At 34.3% G+C, this 26,837-nt stretch overlaps 3 protein-coding genes across 14 annotated transcripts in view; 1 reads left to right on the top strand and 2 right to left on the bottom strand.

The window, feature by feature from the left end:
* The window catches only part of LOC141403802 (uncharacterized), a 43,975-nt gene extending 19,931 nt beyond the window's left edge, over nt 1-24,044 (bottom strand). Inside the window, exon 1 of one of the 2 annotated variants that reach the window (XM_073986782.1) lies at nt 23,625-24,044. The gene's annotated coding sequence lies outside the window, so the exon portion shown is untranslated. The remainder of the gene's footprint in view (nt 1-23,624) is intronic. The other variant, XM_073986781.1, reaches the window with a different exon arrangement.
* LOC141403733 (zinc finger protein 711-like) overlaps nt 1-26,837 on the top strand; it is a 170,980-nt gene that overhangs the window by 74,682 nt on the left and 69,461 nt on the right. For 3 of the 9 annotated variants that reach the window (XR_012412885.1, XM_073986605.1, XM_073986611.1), the window contains exons 2-5: nt 25,377-25,427; nt 25,515-25,645; nt 25,704-25,834; nt 25,893-26,014. The exons of 2 other annotated variants lie outside the window; for them this stretch is intronic. Coding sequence is in view for 4 of the 7 variants with exons in the window: in XM_073986605.1 (XP_073842706.1) it covers nt 25,919-26,014 (96 nt within the window). In the remaining 3 variants the exon portion in view is untranslated. Of the gene's footprint in view, nt 1-23,553; nt 23,637-25,376; nt 25,428-25,514; nt 25,646-25,703; nt 25,835-25,892; nt 26,015-26,837 lie in introns of those variants that run through there. 4 more of the 9 variants (XM_073986603.1, XM_073986608.1, XM_073986612.1 and 1 more) reach the window with 3 other exon arrangements.
* LOC141403754 (uncharacterized) overlaps nt 2,443-26,837 on the bottom strand; it is a 33,136-nt gene continuing 8,741 nt past the window's right edge. The window contains exons 1-2 of one of the 3 annotated variants that reach the window (XM_073986666.1): nt 7,663-7,757; nt 2,443-4,346 (exon numbers count right to left, since the gene is read on the bottom strand). In XM_073986666.1, the coding sequence (XP_073842767.1) occupies nt 2,624-4,297 (1,674 nt within the window). In that variant the 5' untranslated portion in view covers nt 4,298-4,346; nt 7,663-7,757 and the 3' untranslated portion in view covers nt 2,443-2,623. Of the gene's footprint in view, nt 4,347-7,662; nt 7,758-12,987; nt 15,067-26,837 lie in introns of those variants that run through there. The other 2 variants (XM_073986664.1, XM_073986663.1) reach the window with 2 other exon arrangements.

The raw sequence follows: 26,837 nt of genomic DNA, 5'->3' as shown, positions 1-26,837 counted from the left end.
CCATTCATCTTTTCTATTTTTTCTCACAATTTTGGTGTTTTCAGCAAATAAAAATATTTTTCTATTTTCAAAATTAACGAGAGAGAGACCTGCCAAAATAACTTTTTGGTATACAGACTTTCTGGCAGGCATTTGATTTTTGTTTATAAATTTGTACGCGAATTTGAAACGATGGACAAGAAATGCAACTGCAATAAACGAACATAGAAAATTTGCTATGATTTGAATGTTTATTAGTCCTTAAACCATTTACTTGTCATTCAGGTTTTGCAGTTTTACTAAAAAAATTTGGGTTTTTAATAAATTTTAAATTTTATATTCTTCCTGTCATAATTAATTTATTTCGATAAATTCTCTCATTTGTTAGAGATGGGACATATTTTATCGTCGTTCTGAGAGTAATTTAAATTGAACAAAGTACACACATCGTTGTTCGTTCTCAAAATTTTGTATGGGAAATGAAGTAATTATATCGTAATTTGGGGTCGAACAACGAATAGAGAACGAATTACCGTCAGTCTGAACAAGGCATAAATTAAAAGAAAAAATATGTATATAACCGTAGCTCTGTTCCAGAACTAAAAAGATTTTACAATTTTTACGACTTTTACACATTTTGCATTCCTGTACACAAAATTTATATGAAAATAGTTTTCGACTTTTACAACTTTTACCACTTTAATAATAAGTCCCGAATGAATAAGTCCCGATTTACATTACTAGACGTTTACACACAGACAGTATTGGCAAGACAATAGCAAAGTTACAAACCATTTTCACCAATACATTCATACTTTTCTCTATACATATTTGAAAATTTATTAATGTATTTGTGAAAAAGGTTTGTATTTTTGCTATTGTCTTGCCAATACTGGCACTTGTAAACGCAGGGTTAGGCGTGTTTACTTGCGGCAATTTTTCTCGTTCCTTTTTAAACTCGCCTCTTGCGTTTATAAAAGGCAATTCTGTACCGACAAGTTTTATTTTCAAAACAATAAAAATACGTCAAATACGAAAAACATATAAAAGGAATTGCCTGATAATTGCCGGTACGAGCAATTTTTTCCCATTTCCATTCCCCTGACGTGTCGTTTCTACAAACTGAGACTTGCCGCAAGTAAACTCGCCTAATGTAAATTGGGACTAATTACACCGAATTTTTTTTTCCAAAGTAGTTTCATCACATTTTTTACTTTTATATTTTTTATTATTATATTTATGTATAAATACATACATATACATATCTATATTATTTTAGCGTTGTTCGTTTACTTTTTTAATGGTAAGAGTGGTAAAAGAGAAAAGTGTCAAAATTGCTCTCTCATGAACATTTTTACCAGAAAAGTGAAGGAACGGAAAAGTGGTAGATCTGGTAGCAATGTCAAAAAGAAACATAAAAAATCAATTTTGGAATTTTATTTCACAGTTTTTAATTTATGGGTCGATTCCTTATTGCGAGGCGAGTCATGTCGCGTCGTCTATCGTCTCTGTGACAAAATTTAAAAATGCACTACGTAAAGCGATAGAAGATAATCGTCGATAACAAGTTATCGGTGATGTAGCGGTGATGGTAGCCTGTTGTAGAAGAGAAAGGCATATGTGCTCTCTCTCCTACCTCACTCTCTTAAAAATTGCTGCCAGTTTTACCATAGACTAATAAAAAGATAGACGAAGGAATACTCAATTTTGCGCCGTAAACCTACTCAAACAAGAAAACTCAAAAAAGTTCGAAGACGTTTTTTGGGGAAAATGGCAATATTTTCATGGATATTTTTGTCTGAGGATATTGTTCCCATCAAAAACTAACCCCAAGTTGCCTTTTGCCAGATCAAAATATTTATTAACATGTATTTTTTGGCATTTTATTTTGAGTACCTCTGTAAGCATACTCAATTCGAACATACTCGGTGAGAGCATTCCTTCGTCTATCTTTTTATTAGTCTATGGTTTTACCATAGACTAATTAATGTAGAGACAAAGAATGGCTCTCACCATTTTTCTGCGGCGAGACAGATGTCGTTTACGCATGTTTGTGGTTTGAGTGACAGCTACTTGTTTCACTCAAACGAAAACTCCTAAAAATATTAACATTTACGAACTATATGCCTATCAAAAAGAGTGTTATAGTTAATTTCATATGTAAAGTACATTTTAACGTGGAGAAGTTTGCAAACAAAGACCCTAATTGGTTGAAAAACAAATAAATTGTTTTCGAAGTTGAGTCATTTGACTAGCCCCAGTCTGGCTTGAGTCAGATGACTGGCCCCAAATCGATTCGTGCGACATCTGGTGGAGAATGAAAAATGAGAGCGTTCGTAGTCTCTGCTTAATTAGTCTATGGTTTTACCACTTTTGGGGTTAAGGAACGCTTTGCAGGTTAAAAATGGCAACAAATGGTAAAAATGGTAACCTCAGGTAAGTAAAAGAACACAGCTAATGTAAACACAATTTTGTAATCATTTTATTGATTTAGTATACTAGGCGCATATGGCTTGGCTATGAAATGAATTAATAAATATTAATAATGATAATAATTATAATAGAAATCTGTGCTTTCCATTGCCGGAGGATGGAGGTTTTCGATTAATCGAGGTGCGACTACGAGTATATTTCACATTTATGTTTAGTAGCTGTTCGAGCTACTGGATGCGTCTTGCGTTTGAGCTTCCGGATGCATCCGTAAAGAATGTCTAGTAAGACCTGTGTGTGTGACAAATCCTTGATTACATATTTCGCAGATATACTTTAACGCTATAGACGCCGGATGTTTTGTTCTTATATGTGCCTGAAGACCTTTAGATTCCGAATAACAACTACCACATATTTCACATTTATGTTTAGTAGATGTTTGATGATGCATCGTGGAAGAATGCCTGTCAAGACCTCTTTGTGTGGTAAATCCTTGATTGCAAATTTCACAGATATATTCGGTATCTATAGACGAAGGATGTTTTCTCCTTATATGTTTCTCCAGATATTTAGATCCAGTAAAACAACTACCACATATTTCACATTTATGTTCAGTTAGTGTTTGAGATTCTGGATGTGTCTTGTTAGAATTTGTGAGTTTTTGTGTGTACTCTACTGGATGCATCCGCAAAGAATGTCTAGTAAGACCTGTGTGTGTGGTAAATCCTTGATTACATATTTCGCACATATACTTTAAATCTATAGACGAAGGATGCATTTGTTTTATATGGTTCTGCAGAGAATAAGATTCCGTATAATAACTACCACAGATTTCACATTTATGTTTAGTAGGTTTTTGAGCTTCTGGATGCTTCCTGTTAGAATGAATATCAAGACCTGTTTGTGTGGTAAATCTTTGATTGCAAATTTCACACATATACTCGATATCTATAGACGAAGGATGTTTCTTTCGCACATGTTTCAGTAGACTTGAAATGCGTGTATAAGAACTACAACATACTTCACATTTATGTTCATTTAGTGATTGAGCTTCTGTATGCATCTTGTTCGAATGTATATTAAGCGCTTGTTTTGTTGTAAATCTTTTATGACATATTTCACAGATATACTCTCTATCTTTAGAAGCCGGATGTTTCTTTCTTATATGTAACCGGAGAGATTGAGATTCCAAATAACATTTACCACATATTTCACATTTATGTTTAGTGGGTTTTCGATGCGTCCGGTTACAATGCCTATCAAGACCAGTTTGTGTGTAAAATCTTTGATTACAAATTTTGCAAATATACTCGGTATCCATAGACAACGGATGTTTGTATCTCATATGTCTCTGTAGATTTATATATTCTGGATAAGATTTACCACATAGTTCACATTTATGTTCAGCGGGTGTTAGAGATTCCCGAGAATATGAAATAGCAGTTTTTTCTGTGTTTTTATCTTTACAGGTTTTATCGGTCTTTTTATAATTTAGAACTTTTTTCTTTAAAACCATGGAAACTTCCTGAGAGCTGTTGTTATCATCACTGGCGTTTGTGTCTGTATCACCATCATCACTATCATGTACATCCATTATTTCTAATTTGGGTACGGATATCTGTTGAGATGTTGAAGTAGTTAGATGTTGTTGTAACAATTCGTCCATTTCATCGACGTTCTCTTCTTTGATTATATCAATTGTGGATTCATCGATATTCTCTGGTACATATTCTTCAATTTTATCCAAGACTAATTCATCTTCTTTGATATAATTTCCCATATTTGTAAAATGTTCAAGTTTTGTTGTACTGTAGCTTAGTGTATTTGTCTCAATGTTAGAATCTTCTTGTTCAATGGGTTCAGTTTTTACACAAAAGCTTTGCGACATTTTTACTTGGAAACTTTTAGTTAGGAAAGTACAAAGTATTTTGGGTTGACTGTAAAAAAAAAAACAACAAATATTTCACATGTAAATTAATGCTACAAGCCGGGATGTTGTAAAATTTTTCACTATATAATAATGCTCTTATCCCTTGTTTCACAATGATTTTACTAGTATTAAGTCTGTCTGGTTACCCCAAAATTTGTACCAATTGTAGCTGGAAGTCGTCTGTTAACACAAAAAGCCAGCAAAAGAGAGCGATTCGGGAGAGACATTTCGACAGTTCTTTCACTGAGAGTTTGCAAATTCTTGCTGGACAAATTTCTTCTAACAAGCACTAGCAACTCTTATTCTTCTTAAAAACAATCAAACATCTGTTTTTTTTTCGTTGATTTATGTTTGTGAAAATTAAAAACAATTTTATTGTGGAAATAGCAATCCTAATTGTATTGCTTTTTTGGAGAACAAATTTGTAAAGTGGGAAATGTCCTCTTTTGGGCCATTTTCTTTTTTATTTTTAATAAAATACAACATTTTTGCTTCCTTTGGTTCCTTCATTGGCGGACAAATTGTTCTGTTTTGGCAAGTCAGCTGATTGCTTGCTGGTTTTTGCTGGGAATTTGTTTGTTTACTTTTTACAATTTTCTAGCAAAAGAGAATAAAAACCCCTTACTCTCTGAGAAAGTTCTTGCTGGACAATTCTTGCTGGGAAATTAACCAGACAGACCTATTACTAGTAATTCTATCGCGATTTTCTGTTAAAGGACCGATAATGTAACCCTTGGTTAATCCGTTACCGTATAATAACTGAAGCAAAATCTCAATTGCGCTCATATTAATATGTTTCTATTGATTATGTTTAAACTTTAAACAAAGACATTACTCATCGTCGCAGATAGAAGAAGGAACTCATTGAAAAGAATAAAAAAACAATTTTTTATTTAACAATTTAAATTAAATTTAACAATTTGATGCATTTTTTTATTTTCACGCACAATATTTTTGAAGATATGGCAGCACTAAACGATAACGAAGGAAACAATTGAGTCGTCCAGTGCACACATCGATTAACTCCACTTTTTGAAAAATCCTTGATACGATCATAACTATTTATATTAAAAACAAGTAAAAAAGTGTCAGTCGGCTTGGCCGACAGAGATATACCCTCAGCCTGTGTATATTGACACAATTTTTCCCAAAAAACGTATGTATTTAGAGGGTTTTAACAATTTTGGGCGTATGAAACGACAAAAATGTTGATTAGGATTAAAGAGCAAAAGTTTTGCGGAGGAAATACTTAAAGCAATGGATCGACATTGACCATTATGGAAGTGGATCTCCAGCCCCTACATATGGTGCCATAGGGGGTTTTTACACCCTTTGGGCTGTTTGCTCAAGAATTGTGGATTTGCCCCTGAAAAAACTTTTACCATCGTAATTGAGGCAGCGAATGCAAGTTGCTTCAACAAAAATCAAAGTGATTCGATAGCAGGTCTTAAAGTGAACTTATCCGAAATTTTGTTTGGGAGGTACTGGATGAAGTGGACAAATATAGCCCATATTTGAACCTGATCTATATCTGGTAGATATATTAGGATGTGTAAAGTATGGACCAATTCGCCACTCCCTTCAAAAGTTACCGTACGAACAATTTTTCCGAACATTTTTGAAATTTTGTGGGGGAGGTATCTGAAGGAGTGGACCGATATGGCTTATCTTCGAACTTAAACTATGTTTGGACAAAATATTAGTAAGGCCAAATTTTGGACCCAATCGGCAGATCCGTTCGAGAGTTATCTTGCGCTCCAACCACCTCACACGGTGTCATAGGGGTTTTGTTCAACTTTCAGGCTATTTTCCCAGGAAGTATGGACTTGCCCCTGATGAAACTTGTACCGTCGTATGGGGGCAGTGAATGCAAGTCGCTAAAACAAAAATCAAAGCGGTTCGAGAGCAGGTCCTAAACTGAACTTATCCGAAATTTTGTGTGGGAGGTACCCGAAGGAGAGGACCGATTGAGTCCACATTCAAACCTCATCTAAGTCTGGTAGACATTTCACGAGTTGCAAATTATGGACCGGAATCGGTTAGTTCCTTCAAGAGTTATCGTGAGCACAAATTTTCCGAACATTTTCGAACTTTTGTGGGGGAGGTACCGGAAGCAGTGGACCGATATAGCCCATCTTCTAACTTGAACTAAGTTTGGGTAAAAAAAGCCAAAATTTGAACCGAATCGGTTTATCCGTTCGAGAGTTATCGTGCGCTCCAGCCAGCCAGACAGACAGACTGACGGACATGTCTAAATCAACTCCAAATTGTCTGAAACACATTTCGTCCACACATACTTGGGGTCTAAAACCATTATTTCGATGAGGCACATTTTGCCCGTATGAAAGTGTATATACCCTCGTTAGCATAAATGCTGAGGTTATAATAATTTTCCTGAATAACGAGGATTAGCACCTTTAAATTACAAACAATCGCAAATATACAAGCAAGCATACATTTCATCATCGATTTTTTTTTTCAATTTTTTGTTTTATGGGGTAAATCGACGATGTGTACACTGGGCGGCTCAATTAGTAGTTCCTCTCGTGGACAAAATTTCTCTTTGTGTTCTGATTTGCATTAGACAAATTTCCCTCTAATCGTAAAAACCGACATAAAGTTTTCATTCTACAATCATATGCTATTTAGCAAGGCATATTTATATAAGGTAGAAGTGACAATCAGCTGTCTTTTTACCTTTTTTTGTAAATTTGGTTTTCAAAATGTAATAGGGTCTACTCATGAAATTTGAAACTTCGAAATTTGCTACCATAAAATACTTCTTTTCAGCATAAACGTGTAATAACAATGACCCATGACAGTTCTGAATGCTTTATATTTACATCTTAATTCAAGTTTTTTCTAATTTAGATTATTTTCAAAATGTATTTATGTTTTTCCTGAGAAATTTTTTAGAACGACCCCATTATTCAATATTTTCTTTAACATAAAATTTTTTATAACAACAATGTTGTTTTTGTAAATTTGTTAGTTGTTGTAATTCATGCATTTACCTTATGTAAATATGCCTTTCTATTTAATAATAATAAAAAAACATATGTATATTTTGGTATTAAATAAATTATCTTTTGAAACGGTAATGTCATTGCCGCCTTTTTTACTGAATATTTTCCGTAAAGAATTTCTTCCAATGTGAAACACCGTGAGAACTGTAAGTGAGAACTAACCAAATGACACACACACTCTCATTACCATCCACAAACATATATTGGTGTTTTTGACATTTCACGTGCTTCATTTTATTAATAAACACTGCGCTTTTGTAAAGGGAAAAATACAAGAATATAAAATAATAAATTTACCTTGATGTGATTTAATGAATATTGTTTATGGGTACTTTACACGATATGTTTTTTACATATGAGTTGTCACTTCTCCCATACAAAATGTATATGCAAAGTGACAACTCATATGTAAAAAACATATCGTGTAAAGTACCCATAAGTAAATATTTGTTTATAACTTCTGTTCGGATAATAATAATAATAATAATAATAATAATAATAATAATAATAATAACGCTTATTAATTCTGTATTATATTTTGTTAAAAACTTAAACAAAAATAAAAACTAATAACGCGTATTTACGATGTGAATAGAACCGTTCAAAATTATTTTTGTTGTTTTAACAAGAGACCGACCCTTGTTGCTTACAGAGTTGGGTAGAAAGGGGGAAGCAACTATTGACTGGACTCCAGTCACTGGAGTGTTTACTCTTGAATATGTCGGCAGGGATGCCATATTTGACGATTTATTGTCATTTATACGATTTTTTGGTCAAAAATTGCTAAACGATGATTTTTACCCAAAAAATTACGATTTTTGGATTTTTTGCTAATACAGTCATAAGAATTTTGTTTTAAATATGTATTTGTAAAAACTGATCAAATATTCTCTGTTGATTTTAATAATTAATTGTTAAACAATAATCACATATGTTTGGGGTGTACAGTGACTGTCACTGAAAATGATGCAGCATGAAATTAAAAATGTAAACGCTGATAACCTGGAAACGAATGCCGATTTTTTAATAATTCAATATATAGTTTTGTAGGCTGAAAAGTTGTCTTAGAGATGGCATAAATAAATATTTCATTTACAGTACCGTTATACTAAAATTTTACCCAAAACCAATAAATGGACATTTTAAGGGGTTATGGGAACATACCAATTTTACAATCGACAAATTTTTATTGGCTCATGTTAAAGTACAGGTAGAATAGAATATGTTGCAAAAAACAATTCAAGTCGATCGTACAAAAATTAGTTCAAAAATGAGCGTTATACCCTAGACAGACGGCAGCGTTAATTTGCATTAACTGCTTTAATTCAAATTAATTCGAGCATTATCCACATTCTTAATGCACAAAATCAAAGGAAATTTAAACTGAATTTAGCAATTTCAATATGGCAATGCTGTTGAAAATCAATTGTCTTTTGTCAAATTTTCATGTTTAAGAAAATAAAAATGGAAAGCAAATCAGCAATTTTCGCGTTTCTTCAAAATAAGTAATGGTCTTTCGCGAGTAGAATAGCAGCTAATCGTTTTTCACGCCTTCTAACAAATCTATTTTTCAAATTTTTATTTTCACAAAAAATTTCATTACCCACCATACCAATTCTATCGAAAATTATATCTTCCTCAAATGTTTTTTAAAGTTTTGCAATATTTTTATAATATTTTTTAATATCAAAAATATCGCGAATAAATTAAATTTATTTTTGCTTCATCGTGGTGAAAAGATCAAAGGTAGAAAGTGTATTTGTTTCGCATATTTTGGCGAACTTTTGTAAAGCTTTATGAAATGGTCTGCTGGGTACAAACAAACAACACAAACAGCTGTTTCATAAATGCAGATACTATCGTCTGTCAGGGCGAAAAATTAATTCAAATTAGGGCATTTTTAATGCAAATTAACTCTGCCGTCTGTCTAGGGTATTAGAAAAAGAAAATTCATTGTGATTTGTATGTAACATCGAAGTTTGAAACGCGGTTTTCCAAATTGAGCTACAGTGGCCACCGCAAACAGCTTTAGTAAAAACTGAACATTGTATAACATTGTTTATATAACATTGTTTAAAAAAATCCGAAAATAGCTCCAGGTGTAATCTATCACATGAAAACAAAAGCTTCGTTCCAGTACTTTTTTAATGGTAAAATTTGCAAAAAAGAAAAAATGTCAAAAAAGTGTGCAACACACACATGTTTCTAAAATGTACGGGAACGGAAGAAATGGCATAAACGTCAAAAAATCTGGAACAAATATCAAAGTCGGCGTGTCAGCCAATCAGAAGGCGGTAAACATGTTGCACATTTTTCCCTGTAGGAAGCAGAAGATTGTGGAGCCTGACGAATATATTGTCCTGTCTCGCTGGAAATGATAAACACAAATTACATCTGATATTTGGACACGGCATAATAATGACTTACAATGTTGAAGGGTTATTATTTGGCAAAAATCGATTGCGAGATTTTTGCAAATGTTTATACATCTTCAATATGAAAGCAAATTTAGGAACATTTTGTTTATTTATGCTTATTTACACATGTTTAATCTTTCCAATTCCTAGAATCGCCTGATTAGCCAGCCTTGAAAACATTGGCTTTATTTACTAATTTTGTGCTTATGTGGAATCTTGGGCTTAGCTCTTTATAAAGATAAAAAAAGACTGTAACACGTAATTTGTACTTTTTTAGTATTTTCATAATTATATGTTTTTCTTTAATAAAATATTCTATTTAAACAAAAGTATAAGTATATAAGTTCATCGTCTTATTAAACACACTATATAGTTTTTTAATCTATAAAAAGTTCCAAATAGGCCATAAAAACTTAATAGTGAAAAATTTGGTACCAATGTCTCCATATGACCCTTAATGTACTATTGACTCACTACCTCCAATGTCTCTATTGACTCACTACTTCCAATGTCTCTACTGACTTATTACCTCCAATGTCTATACTGACTCACTACCTCCAATGTCAACACATTGTTCCTCAGGAACTACTGACTTACTACTGACATACTAGTTCCAATGTCAGTACTGACTTTCGAATGACACGTTCATACGAAATGTCTATAGGAAATTACATGAGTTGTCTACAGTTTGTCAGTAGTACTGTTGACAATGTCAGTAGTAAGTCAGTATAGATTCACTATTGACATTTCCTATAGGAAAGTTTCTAAAGAGCGCCATTTTTGTTCAAAGAGATTTGAACATTTTGGAACTAAAAATGTATTAAATGTGTAAAAACTTTTTAGTTCTGGAACGAAGCTAAAATATTCCAGAAAAAACATTGTATATTTCTTGCAAAAAATTCATGAAAATGTTTTTTTGTTTTTGGGCTCAATAAGTGGCCATACCCAATAAATTGAACATTGAAAATGATGCACTCTAATAAACACTTAATAATTACCAAATACAAGGCTTTTTATTAGAGCTGGCAAAAAATCAATGGCACTATCGATAATATCGATTGTTATTTATAAATTCAATATCGATAGATAGTTTTACCTATCGATATTATCGGAATAAAAACCCCTAACCTGAAATTCATTGAAATAAATAAAAATTTCGTTACTTTTCGGTTATATGTGTGTGAGATAGTAAGCCCTTAGTCACACGTACACATTTTTCGGTAAAGTAAAATGTAGTTTTTATAAAATAAAAGTAATTGTTTCACATTTCTGTGAACTACTTGTGCAAAATTTCAAGAAAATCATTGACATTTCCGCCATTTTCATTTTCAAATTAATGGTGATGGCAACTTAACGATAATATCGATAGCACTCGATATTTTAAAACATTATATCGAAAATATCTAATGTTGGGAATATCGATGGTTTGCCAGCTCTACTTTTTATGCCATTTTAGTAATCAAAATGGTCGAATAAGAGGTTCCCCATGGTACAAATACACAGGTAGCCGCATCGGCAATTGTTGGCAACATAAGATGTCAAAATTTGACATCAATTCAATGCAATTGACACATTATGTTACCATCAGCTGGCATGATAATGCTACCTGTATTATTGTACCATGAGGTTCCCTATCGTTTTCAGTAGTTTTGTCATTGATTCCGATAGAAAGAAAAATGTTCCTGGCGTAATTTTCTCATAATTATAACACTGTGTAACAAAATTTATTTTTTTTTTCAAAATTATGGGAAACCCCGATTAGGCGGGGGGCAAGTTTCGTCCATTTTTAGTTTTTTTTTTTTTGAAATATTCGAGTTAAGATATCTTGGAATGCTTGCATTTTAGATATATAGAGCCTTTGGCAATTTTACAGAGGAGGATGTAGAAAATATTTTTGTTAAAAATTGTGGCCCACATGCGTTTCACCAAAGGCGTCTTTTTGGTCGTCTTTTCGAAAATCTTTTTAAAAAACTCCTTTAAAACGTGATCGAACATACCAAATCTAAATAATCTACAAAGATGTTCAGAATAAATACACCAAATTGGAAATTTTATCTATTCGCCAGAAATCTCTAAAAATGAAAAACACGTTTGTGGTTAATGTAGGACGTTTGTGGTTAATGTAGGACTTCATCTGAGTTCATTCGAAATCCTCCCGGATTATTAAAAAAACCGAAATTCCGGCTTCAAAATTTCAGCATCAATTTTAGGTGGATGCAGCGGATATATTGAAAAATCATACACTAGGATCTTGTTGCCCATGGAGTGTTCTGTGATATTTTCTTTGGGGATAGGTCTATAGAATGTAAGGTTAAGCCAGAAATCGGAAGACAACATTTTTCTACATTGATGGCAACACAGCTTCCACGAAAATTAATTTTAATTGTCGACATTATGGGATCTCTTCTAAAACACTTCATTTTAAAGAACTTCAGTCATATTATACTGATTTGACAAAGCTGACCCTTGTATTTATTGAGACTTGGATGCTTCTGCATCTACCTTTGATACGGATTCGATATCATCATATATGGTCTGTTCCTTTACTTTTAAAAATGGAAACAGTGGCAGAAAATGGCAAAAGTGGTAAACTGCTATCATATAAATTGTATGTTATTAAAAGTAAGGGAACACTTTATAGGTTAAAAATGGTAACCTCAGGCACGTAAAGGAACAGAACAATAAATTGCATGGATTGCATGGACTTCGATATCATCATATAAATTGAAAGGATTATGTGTCAAAGTTTGCTTAACAAACGACGGAATGTGTGTCAAGGTTTGCTTAACAAACGACGTAAGAAACGAGACTGCAGATATTAGGGGTCACGATATATTTGCTCTCATATGGACATGTGATTTATTTGACAAAGATGACCCTTGTATTTCTTGAGACTTGGATTCTTCTGCATCTATCTTCGAAACGGAATTCGATATCAATTTATAAATTCCATGTATTGTGTGTCAAAGTTTGCTTAACAAACGACGAAACAAACGAGACTGCAGATATTATGCGTCACGATATATTTACTGTCATACAGTTCGCGAATTCTGAATGGGTGAAACTAGGATTCATCGATTGCAAAACATTTTTGTCTTTTTCCCATATATTTATTTTAATATTTTCACAACACAGCAAAATATACGTACCCCTAAAACAAATTGAATTTCAGTTAAACTAACTTAAAAAAAAACACACATTGGAATATTTTCATTTCTTTTGTATTAAGTGCATTTAATGAATTTTTTTTATCGAATAGACAAGTTTATAAGTAGTTTACATGACATGGGGATGACATTTCCCTGCTCAGGCTAGTTTGATTTTCTAGGTTTTAAGACTACAAACTATAGATCTTCATGGAATGTTTCCATTTAAAGAACTTTTATCACATTAATGTTTAGTAGATGTTGGTGTTTGAGCTACTGAATGTATCCGTTTAGAATGCCTACCGAGACCTCTTTGTGTGGCAAATCTTTCATTACATATTTCGCAGATATACTCTAAATCCATAGACAAAGGATGTGTGTTTCTTTTATGCCTCAGAAGTTTTTTAGATTCCGTATAACATTTTCCACATATATCACATTGATGTTCAGTAGGTGTTTGAGCTACATGAGAAGATAAAATAGCAGATTTTTCATTGTTTGTATCTTCACAGGTTTTATCTGATTTTTCGTATTTTCCAACTTTATCAGCTGAAAACATGGAAATTTCCCTAGAGTCGTCCTGCTCATTGCCTTCTTGACCATTACTACTCAGCTCATCTCCAGTTGATTTGTCGCTTGGTACCGGTAACTGAGTTTGATGCTTCTTCCTATAATGCGTAGCAAGGCGTACTGGGGTGCCAAATCTTCTATGACATAGTTCGCATATGTATTTTGCATTTATAGACAAAGGATGTTTATTTTTCATATGTACCCGCAGAGATCTAGATCTTATATAACTACTACCACATATTTTACATTTATGTTTAGTAGTATGTGTTTGAGCTACTGGATGTACCCGGTTAGAATGCCTACCAAGACCTCTTTGTGTGGCAAATCCTTGATTACATATTTCGCACATATAATTTGAATCCATAGACGAAGGATGGTTTTTTCTTATATGTGCCAGGAGATTTCTATATTCCGAATAACGTTTTCCACATACATCACATTTATGTTCAGCAGGAGATTTTTCATTGTTTGTGTCTTTACAGGTATTATCTGATTTTTCGTATTTTCCAACGTTGTTATTTGAAACCATGGAAACTTCCCCAGATTCGTCCTGGTCATTGTCATTATCTTCATGACCATTATTATTCAGCTTTCTTTTGTGCTCTTCAGTACAGTCATTAACTGAAGGTTCAGTTTTTGGAATATGATGCATCTTCCTATAATGCGTAGCAAGGCGTACTGGGGTGCCAAACCTTCTATGACATATTTCGCACACATATTTTGCATTTATAGACAAAGGATGTTTATTTTTCATATGTACCCGCAGAGATCTAGATCTTACATAACTACATCCACATATTTTACATTTATGTTTAGTACTATACGTTTGAGCTACTGGATGTAACTGGTTAGAATGCCTACCAAGACCTCTTTCTGTGGCAAAGCCTTGATTACATATTTTGCAGATATACTCTGAACCCATAGACGAAGGATGTTTTTTCCTTATATGTGCCAGTAGATTTTTAGATTCCGTATAATATTTTCCACATATATTACATTTATGTTCAGTAGGTGTTTGAGCTACACGAGAAGATAAAATAACTGATTTTTTATATTTTCGAACTTTCTTATTCGAAACCATGGAAACATTCATAGAGCCCTCTTCACTATCGTTGGCTTCAGGACCACTACTACTCTGCAGCTCATCTTTGTGCACATCAATTATTTCCAATTTGGTTACGGAAATCTGGGGAGTTATTGTTCCAGGTATATGGTGTTGTGTCATATTTTGCTGCTGTTCTTCATCCTGGGTAATCAAAAATTCATCCATTTCATCCGGTTCCTCTTTTTTAATTATATCAATTGTGAATTGTTCGACATTCTCTGGTAAAAATTCCTCCATATTATCCAAGTCCAGTTCGTCTTCTTTAAGATCATTTACCATATTTGTAACATTTTCAAGTTTTATTGTATTGCAGGTTAGTGTATTTGGATCTTTATTAGAACTTTCCTCTTTACAGTCGTTGGCAAAGGGTTCAATTTTTATGGTCGAAAATTCCGACATTTTTACTTGGAATATTTTACTTTTCAATTAACGAAAACAAGATCTTACTACAATATATTTAGGGCTGTAAAATAGAAACAAAAATCACATACATACGTCAGTATTTTACAGTTTTTTAAACAACATTTAATTTTTATATTAATTTCGTAATTTTTTAGATATTTTTTTATTATTGTCACATTTAAAATCGTCCAAGTACAATAGCTTCGTTCCAGAACTAAAAAGTTTTTACACATTTAACATATTTTGACAATTTTTCCCCGAAATGCGTTCCCGTACACCAAAAAAGTTGCAAAATGTTCACTTCTCTTTGAACAAAAATGGCGCTGAATGACTCTCTCTTTAGAAACTTTTTACACGACAAATTTGAGCGAGCAAAAATGTGCAACATGTTTGCCGGCTTCCGATTGGCTAACACGCCGACTTTGACATTTGTTCCAGTTTTTTTTGACGTTTCAGTCATTTTTCCGTTCCCGTACATTTTGGAAAAATGTGTGCGTTGAACTCATTTTTGACGGTTCTCTCTTTTGCACATTTTCCCATTAAAAAAGTACTGGAACGGAGCTAATATGTGCGCCTGTATCATGGCACAATAATACAGGTACAGCGGCAAAAACAGCTGATCTTCATACCAGTTGTCAAAATGCGTTATTGTGAATAAAATCACATACAAAATGTAAACAAGCAATTCACAATAATACATTATTGTGACCAAATTTGACGTTTGGTATGATTTGATGTAACACCTTCTTATTCCACCATGGTCTGCACCAAACATGAACGCGAAGAGAGCGTTTATATGGTAAATCGTACGAAAACGTAAAGGCGAGTGCTCATCTCGTTCATATATGGTCTGTACTTAAACTATGTTTACATTTACGAAATCCACTCGATTTCATCTGTCAATTCCTTTGTGTATACGTCAAATGAAAACTCATCTGAAATCGATTGGATTTCATTTGACGTTTGAGCAATGGAATTAGCTGTTGAAATCGAGTTGATTTCATAAATGTAAACCAAGCAGCTAGATCGACTTCCATAAAGTGGGGTTCAGACGATCAGTTTTGACTGACAGCTTTTGGTCAAATATCGATTGCTTCAGTTTTGTTGTGCTGTTCGTAGCGGCCAAGTTGGATGACAAACAAACAGTCAAGTTGAAAAATTACTGTGTTCACATAGCTATAAAATCATATAAATAACAACTTTTATTAATAAATATGGATGACAAAAAGATTAGATGTGCATTTTTGATCATTTCGCTTTTAGAGGAAGAAAATAAAGTGACAAGAAAAAGGAAATAGGTAAAAAATGGATAGCCTCCAGAAAACAATATTCACATGTGAATATTTTAAAAGAAATTCGAGATTCTGTGCCAAACGCTGTCCACTCCAGCTCCACAAGATTCAGATTGCTTTATTTTTTTCAATTCCCTTCTGTACGATGAGCGGATTACGTTTATTTTCTTCTTGACGTCGTCAATAGAACAATCCTTCTTGTATTTCTTCATAACATTTAGTAGTTCTCCATATGCTTTTGTTTTAATGTCGCGCATCATATATTCTGGACTGGTTATGTCCCAGAGGCATCTTTGCATTTCGTAGCAACATAAAAATTCCTTTAAAAATGAATTTTCGTTGTCCATGTTTGTCGTTTTGTTTGCAATTTTTTGCTTGGCCGATATTAAAATGAAGGAAAAGATTTTTGTCTGCTATTTTTATCTCTTATTTGCAATAATAATCAATCAAATTAATAAAACACACGACTTTTTTAACTTTTATTTGATATTTACTCTGCTAATTTATTCCTTGACTGACGTTGTTTCGTTCACACGGTCAAACAAACAAACAACCAACAGCTGACTGTCCAACATCCACAAAAAATTTTGTGGTTGCCTGATGACTGACAAAAATGAACGACCACACTGGCAAGCAACCGATTATTTGAGCAAAGCTGTCAGTCAAAACTGATCGTCTGAACCCCACTTAATAGAGTAAAATCATAAAATTGCTGTAGTGGGGAGTCGATTTAAGAACGCCTAATTTCATGAATTTTTTTTTTCATGTGGGTGACGTAGGGGATGGATGATAGCAAAGAACGGTCCTGACCGGTTTTAACATGGCAAAGCCCCGGATTTATCTTGGTCCCTCTTTCATCTCAAGTGGACACTGACCTCCCCGTGGTGTCACCTGGGGAACTGCCTTTAACACCCGTTAAAGGTAGTGAGATAACATGTGCCGCGCGTTCCCCCATAAGAACCCTCCCCCAGAAAAAACAGCCTACTATGAAAAAACGAAAGAAAAGAAAAACAAACCCTCTAAAGTTGACGAACCCCGCAAACGTTTTAAGGACCATGATCTGCGAATCTGCACCTGGAATGTTTGCACTCTTTATAGAGAAGGTGCAGTCTTCGCATTGGCAGACGTACTTGATAAGTACAAGGCCGATATTACTGCCATACAGGAAATACGATGGATTGACGTAAAGCATGAGTGTGGTTGCGGATTCGTAGTTAGTCGGAGGCTAAAACATCTGGTATCAAGCTTCACCCCAGTGAATGAAAGACTTTCTGCAATTCGAATAAAAGCTAAATTCTGCAACATCGGCTTTATTTGCGCTCATGCTCCCACTGAAGAAAAGGACGAACATACCAAAGATATATTTTACGAGCGCTTAGAACAAACATATGACCGTTGCCCTGCCCATGACATAAAAATCTTTCTAGGCGATTTTAATGCCAAAATTGGAATGGAGAATATCTTTGGCCCAACAGTCGGGAAATTCAGTCTCCACAGTGAAACATCTGACAATGGTATGAGGCTGATAGACTTTGCAGCTGCAAAAAACATAGTAGTTAGCAGTATCAGATTTAATCATCTCGATATTCATAAGGGCACCTGGCTGTCTCCAGATCAAAGAACAAGTAATCAAATTGATCATGTTGTGATAGATGGAAGACATTCATCGAGCGTGTTGGATGTACGATCGTTCAGAGGCGCAAACATTGATTCGGACCACTACCTTGTTGCAGCAAAGGTACGTACCCGTCTAAACGTTGTAAATAAAGCACGAACAGACACAACACGGAAGTTGGACATCGATAGGCTGCAAACACAACAGATAGCCACAGCATATTCCACTCAACTAGCCCAATTGCTTAACGCGAGCACTCCTTGTCCCGATAACATAACAACACAATGGCAAAATATTGCCCACTCCATGCAAACAGCCGCTAAATCCATACTTGCATTCCAGAGACCTCCACAAAGGAATTCATGGTATGACCAGTAGTGTCGTGCTGCTACCGAAGAGAAAAAATGCGGGATATAGAGCTACTTTACAATCAGTAGCAACGCGTAACGCACGAGAGAGATGTCGGGAGAAAAGGCGAGAAGAGAAACGTCTTTTCCGCAAGAAAAAGAGATAAATGGAAAAGCGGGAGTGTGATCGAGATGTACAGGAGCCAGAATGAAATATCAAATTCTACCAAAGAGTTAAACATCAAACAAATGGCTTTGGTACAGGCACATCCTCCTGTAGAGACCAGCAAGGTAATCTGGTAACAGATACAGATAGCGTGCTCAGGATATGGAAGGAACATTTCTCCAATCTGCTGGTATCCAATAGTAGCGAAGACGATGATACCACAGATCCAATCCCAGAATATGGTATAGAATGTATACCGCCCGGCAAAGATGAGGTAAAAACAGCAATCAATCGACTGAAGAATAATAAAGCAGCAGGAGCTGATGACTGTATGCTCCAACTATAGGGGCATAAGTCAGGGATATTGTGCGAACGACTAAAGCCAATGGTCAACGAAATAATTGGACCATACCAATGTGGCTTTAGACCTGGCAAGTCCACCATTGACCAGATATTTACCCTGCGGCAAATCCTGGAGAAGACCCAAGAGATGCAGATCGACACATCTCACCTTTTTGTCGATTATAAAGCAGCATTCGACAGTCCCCTCCGATCAAAGGTATTCCATGCAATGTCTGAATTTGTTATCCCCGCAAAGCTCATCCGGCTTTGTAAGATGACTTTAACTGATACTAGGTCCTCAGTTAAAATTGGAAAGAACCTCTCCGAAGAATTTTGTACCAAAACAGGTTTCAGACAAGGAGACAGCCTTTCGTGTGACCTATTCAACATTTTGCTGGAAAAGGTAATACGAGATGCAAATGTCAAAAGAAATGGCACAATATACACTAATATCCACATGTTACTTGCTTATGCTGATGACATAGACATCATGGGACCATCAGTAAAGGAAGTAACTTATACCTTTAGGAAGGTCGAAGCAGTATCTGCGAAAGTGGGTCTGGCGGTAAACGGCGAAAAGACCAAATTGATGGTGTCGACGCGCAAAGCGTTCATAGAGCTCGGACCAACTGTGGAAGTTGGTACCTACCATTTTGATGTAGTTAAAGACTTCGTCTACCTCGGCACTGCCATAAACACAACAAACAACATCAGTTGTGAAATAAGAAGAAGAATTGTATTGGCCAACAGATGCTACTATGGTCTAAGTAAGCAATTTAAAAACAAAGGCACATCTCGTCAAACAAAAATAACACTATACAAAACGCTAATACTACCCGTGCTAATGTATGGCTCCGAAGCATGGGCGCTTGGGCAAGCAGATAAGGCAGTGCTTGGTGTGTTTAAGAAGAAAATTCTTCGAAAGATCTACGGGCCGATTTGCGTTGACGGTGAATATCGACGTCGTATGAACCACGAGCTATACAAAGACATGAATATAGTTAAACGTATCGAGATGCAACGATTGAGTTGGCTAGGCCATATCATGAGAATGAGCGATGATGAACCCGCTAAAAAGGCATATGAATACATGCCACATGGCGGTGCACGCAGTGGATGAAGAAATGAAAAGGCGCGGTATTCCAAAAAGCGAAGCGAAAATCAGAGAGAATTGGAGATATTTTCTTATAGGCCGTTTATATATAACAAGGTTAACCCAGTGGGTCTGGGTTTCAAATGTCATTTCCATTGTATATACTTCAAACAAATCCTCATAAAGAAGGTTAACCCTGCAAAAAACTATAATATAAACGCCGTATTAGTTCGGTCTATGGAACAAATGTTCTGTAATGGGCCAGCTAAGTAAGTAATAACTCAAGGCCTGCGTACATAAGCTGCCTTGCCTGCTTACCTTGCTTACTTCTGATAAAAGAATAAAAAAGAAAAGGGCAACCCAGTTCGAAATTTCCTCGGCCTTCTTTATTCTTTTATTTTTATTATGTCAAAAATGAAGCAGGAAAGCAAGGCAATCTGGCAGAGCAGCTTATGTACGCAGGCCTTCACAAGTTCTCAGTGAAAAACTGTAAACAAAAGCTCTGTTCCCGTACTTTTAAAAGAGAGAAAATTTGTTTTCACGCGAAAGTTTTTTTTTCAAAAAGTTCGGGAACGCAAAAAAGCTGGAACGTACCAGCCAATCACACGCAGAGAAAAAAATATGTTTGATCCAACAATATTCCAAGAGCAAAATATGTATTGTTAACATATTGTTGGATTCCTCATGTAGTATTGTAAATCCAAAAATAGTTTGTGTCAACTGAACAATATTTCTCTCTTTTCTTCGAAAATTTGTTTCTCTTCTCTCGCTATTCGATGCCGTGTTGAAAAAACAATTTTGGTGAGTTGTGGTGTGTTTGTATGACATGCTGCCGCAAACAGCAAAATGAGTTACAGAATCCCACTACAGGTAGTGGTATCACACCAGCTGATCGAATATGAAAAGTCAAATCCCTTTATAAAAAATTGTTTTTGTTGTAATTTCCCCAACAACATAAAGAAAGTTTTGATATAACATATTCAACATTTTACGATGCTACTACCTGGTAATTGTGCCATGCAGACAAAATTCTGTAACAAATTGTTACAAACTTTTAGGGAAACACACAGACCTAATATGGTAACCCTAAGCGATGTACAGTGGGAAAAAATGCAGCGTGCAGAAAATAAAAGTTGATGTTTTGTTGTGTGTTTATCTACAATTATGCAAGAATAGCTTTAGACTGACATTTTTACTTCATTTATTGAGATATTTGTTGTTTTCAGATATTTCTGGTTTGAGACCTATAGCATAGACAAATAAAGATATAGACGTCGGAATGTTCTCACCGAGTATGTTCGAATTGAGTGTGGTGACCAAGAAACTCAATATAAAATGCCAAAAAAATACAAGTTAATAAATATTTTGTTCTGGCAAAAGACTACATGGAGTCAGTTTTTGATGGCAACTATATCCTCAGATAAAAATATTCAAGAAATTGTTGCTATTTCTTCCAAAAATCATCTTCAAACTATTCTGAGTTCTAATTACGACATTCGATCATAGACCATAGACTAATGAATTTATAGACGACGGAAAGCTCTCACCGAGTATGTTCGAATTGAGTATGCTGAAAACGCAACTCAAAATAAAATGGCAAAAAATACAAGTTAATAAATATTTTGTTCTGACAAAAGTCTACATGTGGTTAGTTTTTGATGGGAACTATATCCTCAGATAAAAATATCCAAGAAAATATTGCCATTTTCCCCAAAAATCGTCTTCGAACTTTTTTGAGTTTTCGAGTTTGAGTGACTTGACCGCGAAAAAATTGAGTAATCCGTCGTCTATAAATTCATTAGTCTATGTCGTGAATGAAAAACAGTGTGTTCGTTTACTCAAAATTTGTACAAATTGTTGCTGGATGTTGTTCGTTTACTCTTCAGTACAATGCAAAAGACCTTAGCCGATTACAAGAAGTTACTGAACTTGTACAAATTTGTACGAATTGTTGAGTAAACGAACACACCTAAAATCTTCTGTTCTTAAAAGAACATTGAGAAGGTAGATAGTAAAAATTGTGTTTATTTTGAAGAAAAACTAAAAAACTAATTTATTAATGAAAAAAAGTAAATATTTGTTGAAATCGTTGATTAATAATTTCGGAATGAATTTGTACTAGAAAACTGTACGGAATGATTTAATTTCGTAAAACTTTTTGACATTGTTGTAACAAATTGCTTATGTATCTGCCTTAATAAATGTACGGTTGGTTGGTGGTCCGAATAGGTTTTTTTATAGCTTGATTTTTTTCATTCTCGAGCAAATACTCGATCGAATCGAATGTCGTAATTAGGCCCCAGATTTGAGAGATGGACAGTGGGAAAAATTGTGTAATCTTTCGTCTATACCTTCATTAGTCTATGACCTAAAGGACATTGCTTATTTGTAATATTATCTGGACATAGACTAATGAAAACATAGACGAAGGAATACTCAATTTTGCGCCGTCAAGCTACTCAAACACGAAAACTCAAAAAAGTTCGAAGACGATTTTTGCGGAGAATGGCAATATTTTCTTGGATATTTTTGACTGAGGTATGGTTCCCATCAATACCATATGTAGCCTTTTGCTAGAACAAAATATTTATTAACTTGTATTTTTTGGCATTTTATTTTGAGTTTCTTTTTCAGCATACTCAATTCGATCATACTCGCTGAGAGCATTCCGTCGTCTATCTTTTCATTAGTCTATGATCATAGACTAATAAAAAGATAGACGAAGGAATACTCAATTTTGCGCCGTAAACCTACTCAAACACGAAAACTCAAAAAAGTTCGAAGACGTTTTTTGGGGAAAATGGCAATATTTTCTTGAATATTTTTGTCTGAGGATATTGTTCCCATCAAAAACTAACCCCATGTAGTCTTTTGCCAGAACAAAATATTTATTAACTTGTGTTTTTTGGCATTTTATTTTGAGTTGCGCTTTCAGCATACTCAATTCGAACATACTCGGTGAGAGCATTCCTTCGTCTATCTTTTTATTAGTCTATGCTATGATCTGGTCCATATGGTAACCCTATTAGTAGGGACATTCCTATGTCTAATATTTTTGATACTTGTTAATCTTAATCAGTTAATCTTTGTCAAGAATAAAATTCATAAAATGTCATGATTTGTAAGCAATTGCCGAAAACATTGGGTATTTTGGAACTTTCATTACATTTTGAAAACATTTAGTTGACACCTTGCATTACATGTTAATTTATTAGTTTTGGTTGTTATTGCTGAAATAAGTGGGTTAATTTTTTTATTTATTTATCTGGTATTAAACAAGTCGACCAACTGATGTTTGGAAAAAAAAACCAAAATTTTTATCACAACCATTGTCGTTTTTCACTAATTAATACATGAAAAGTGTTCATTTTACTAGTGTGAAAACAATTACTTGACACACTGTATTCAAAACGTAATGGCAAACGCAACCTCCCTTTTTTTCTAAATATTTTCTTTAAACAATTTACCCCAATGTGAAACACTGTGAGAGCAAACCAAATGACACACACTCTCATTACGTTCCACAAACACAGTAAGTGGTGTTTTTGACATTTCACATAATTCGTTTTATTGTCAGACAGACACTTTTACACATACTCTTGTGTCAGACACTGAAAATAACACATGAAAATATTTTAGCTTTTAGGAGAGAGCGGAGTTGATGGAGCTCCCTTTCTCCCTTCTTACCCATAAGCTCAAAACATTTTCATGAAAATTTTCATAGTCTGGCAGAAGACTAATATAAAAAAAATAAATAAACCTACCTTGATTTTGAGGTGAGCTTATGAATATGTTTAAGAAAACTTATTTATTATTATTTTATTATATTTTGTTATTAGCTTCAACAAAGAATTAAAACTAAATAACGCGTAGGTACGAAGCGAAGAAGGGTAGCGTTCAAACTATGCTCTGTTGTCGTTTTAACAAGAGAACCAAGTTTTTTCAACAAAGTGAGTGAAGAGAAAACATTGTTGTATTATGCGTGGCACAATTACCAAGGTAGATGCATCTGCCCAGCTGATCCAACGAACTATCAAAATAAATTTTTGTAATTTGAATTCTCAAATGTTGACATTAGCTTTGTTTCTTTACTTTTTTAATGGTAAGAGTGGTAAATGAGAAAAGTGTCAAAATTGCTCTCTCATGAACATTTTTACCAGAAAAGTAAAGGAACGGAAAAATGGTAGATCTGGTAGCAATGTCAAAAAGAAACATAAAAAAAATCAATTTTCGTCTTTTATTTCACAGTTTTTAATTCAGTTTTGTCAGTGTTTGACTTTTTCTTCTGTTTTTCGTCCATTTTATTCTTCATTGTGAAATAATCGTCAAACAAAAGTCGAAAAATCAGTTCTGCCATTTTTAACCTGCAGAAATTTGTCTAATAGCCTGTGGTAGAAGAGAAAGGCATATATGCTCTCTCTCCTCCCTCACTCTCTTAAAAATTGCTGCCAGCTTTACCACTTTTTGGGGTTAAGGAACAAATGGTAACCTCAGGTAAGTAAAGGAACACAGCTATTAGGTGTTTACGATAACTTTCCCAGCAAATATTACTCAGTCAGTGAATTTTACTCTCTCAAGCAAGAAAAATTGCAGAAAGTTATCGAACAGCAGTTTGCAAAAACTTGCAAGAAAGTCAGCTGTTTCCGAAAATGTATGAAATTTGGTTTTGTTTCTTTTGATATTTTAAAACAAACGGAACAAAAACATAAATTTTAAAATTGCATTTTACTTATTTATGCTTTAATACTATCCACAACGCTGTAGAGTCTAAAAAAATGTGCAATTGTGAAATTTTCTTGGTCAAAAATTTTAACATTTCGAATTGTTTACATTGAACAGGTGATTAAAAGTCAGCGGATCAGACTTGCAAATTTTTGCGATACAAATTTTCCCAGCAAAAATTTGAAAGTTCTCAGTCAAAAAACTCTTCCAAAATCTCTCCAAATTCGCTCTCTTTCGCTGAATAATTTTGTTATAGAACAGCATTCAGTAAAAATTTGTACGAATTTGTACAAATTTTCGGGTTATCGTACAGACCTATTTTAAGTGTACAACTAGCGGATTTTTTTTGTTATTAGGTCTGTTCGATAACATCGCAAGTAAAAACTTCTCATTTCTCTCTTATGGCCCCGGCACATACGGTACGTTGTGCGTTGCGTCACGCGTTAAAAACAACAACCACATGAAACAAATGTAAGTGATGCCAAGTTTGTTCTTGAAGTTTTCATGTGGTTGTTGTAACGCGGCGCACAACGTACCGTATGTGCCGAGGGCTTTACTGAACAAGTTTGATATCGAACAGCTTTTTGTAAAAGTTTGTACAATTTTGTACAACAACATTAAATCGATATGAAGATTTTCCCGGTCCCTTGAATTACAAATTATCGTGATTCTATTGTGGATCAAATTGAAATAGTAATGAAACATCTTTTACACTAAATAAAACTCTCTCATAATTTTTATTAATTAGTATCTTTATTTAATAATTACATTTGAGCGACTTTTCTTTTCCGTAGGATGAAGGTTTCGGTTAATCGAGGTGCGACTACATTTCACATTTACGTTCAGTAGGTTTTTCATCTAACCGATGTTTCCAAACAGTATGCCTATCCAGACCTACTCGTGTGCTAAATCTTTGATTACATATTTCACAGATATACTCTGTACCTATAGACGACGGATGTTTCTTCCTTATATGTGACTGGAGATTCCTAGATGCCAAATAACAACTACCACATAGTTCACACTTATATTCAGCGGGTTTTTTATCAACCTGGTGCGTCCGGTAAGAATGCCTATATAGACCCGATTGTGTAGTAAATCTTTGATTACATATTTCACAGATATACTCTGTACCTATAGACCACCGATGTTTCATCCTTATATGTGTCTGGAGATTTCTAGATTTCAAATAACAACTACCACATATTTCACACTTATGTTCAGCGGGTGTTTGAGCTACCTGATGCATCCGGTAAGAATGCCTACCTAGACCTGATGGTGTGGTAAATCTTTGATTACATATTTCACAGATAAACTCTGTATCCATAGACGAAGGATGTTGTCTTCTTTTGTGAGTCTGGAGATTCCAAACATCTTTAAAACAAATACCACATTTATCACATTTATGTTCAGTAACTGTTCTATGCATCTGGTATGTATGCCTATCAAGACCTCTTTGTGTGATAAATCTTTGATTACATATTTCACAGATATACCCTAAATCTATAGACGACGGATGTTTTTTTCTTATATGTGTCAGGAGATTTCTATATTCCGTATAACATTTTCCACATACATCACATTTATGTTCAGATTCTTCATTGTTTGTATCTTCACAGGTTTTATGTGATTTTTCGTATTTTCCAACTTCATCATTTGAAACCATGGAAACTTCCATAGAGTCGTCCTGCTCATTGTCATTATCTTCATGACCATTACTATTCAGTTTATCTTTGTATACATCAGTACAGTCATAAACTGTTTGTTCAGTCTGTAGAATTTGATGCATCTTCCTATAATGCGCAGCAAGGCGTACTGTGGTGCAAAACCTTCTATGACATATGCCGCATATATATTTTGCATTTATAGACAAAGGATGTTTCTTTTTCATATGTACCCACAGATATCTAGATCTTGCATAACTACAACCACATATTTTACATTTATGTTTAGTACTACATGTTTGAGCTACTGGATGCATCCGGTAAGAATGCCTATCTAGACTTGATTGTGTGGAAAATCCTTGATTACATATTTTGCAGAAATACTCCATAGACGAAGGATGGCTGTTTCTTATATGTGCCAGGAGATTTTTGGATTCCGTATAACATTTTCCACATATATCACATTTATGTTCAGTAGGTGTTTGACCTACACGAGAAGATAAAATAGCTGATTTTTCTGATTTTTTATATTTTCGAATTTTCTTATTCGAAACCATGGAAACATTCATAGATCCATCTTCACTATCGTTG

This window comes from Musca autumnalis, unplaced genomic scaffold, assembly GCF_047663935.1.
Source record: "Musca autumnalis isolate F117 unplaced genomic scaffold, ASM4766393v1 scaffold_4, whole genome shotgun sequence".
Classification (NCBI taxonomy): domain Eukaryota; kingdom Metazoa; phylum Arthropoda; class Insecta; order Diptera; family Muscidae; genus Musca; species Musca autumnalis.
The sequence above is the reverse complement of the archived record's forward strand: the minus strand, read 5'-3'. Positions and strand labels throughout refer to the sequence as shown.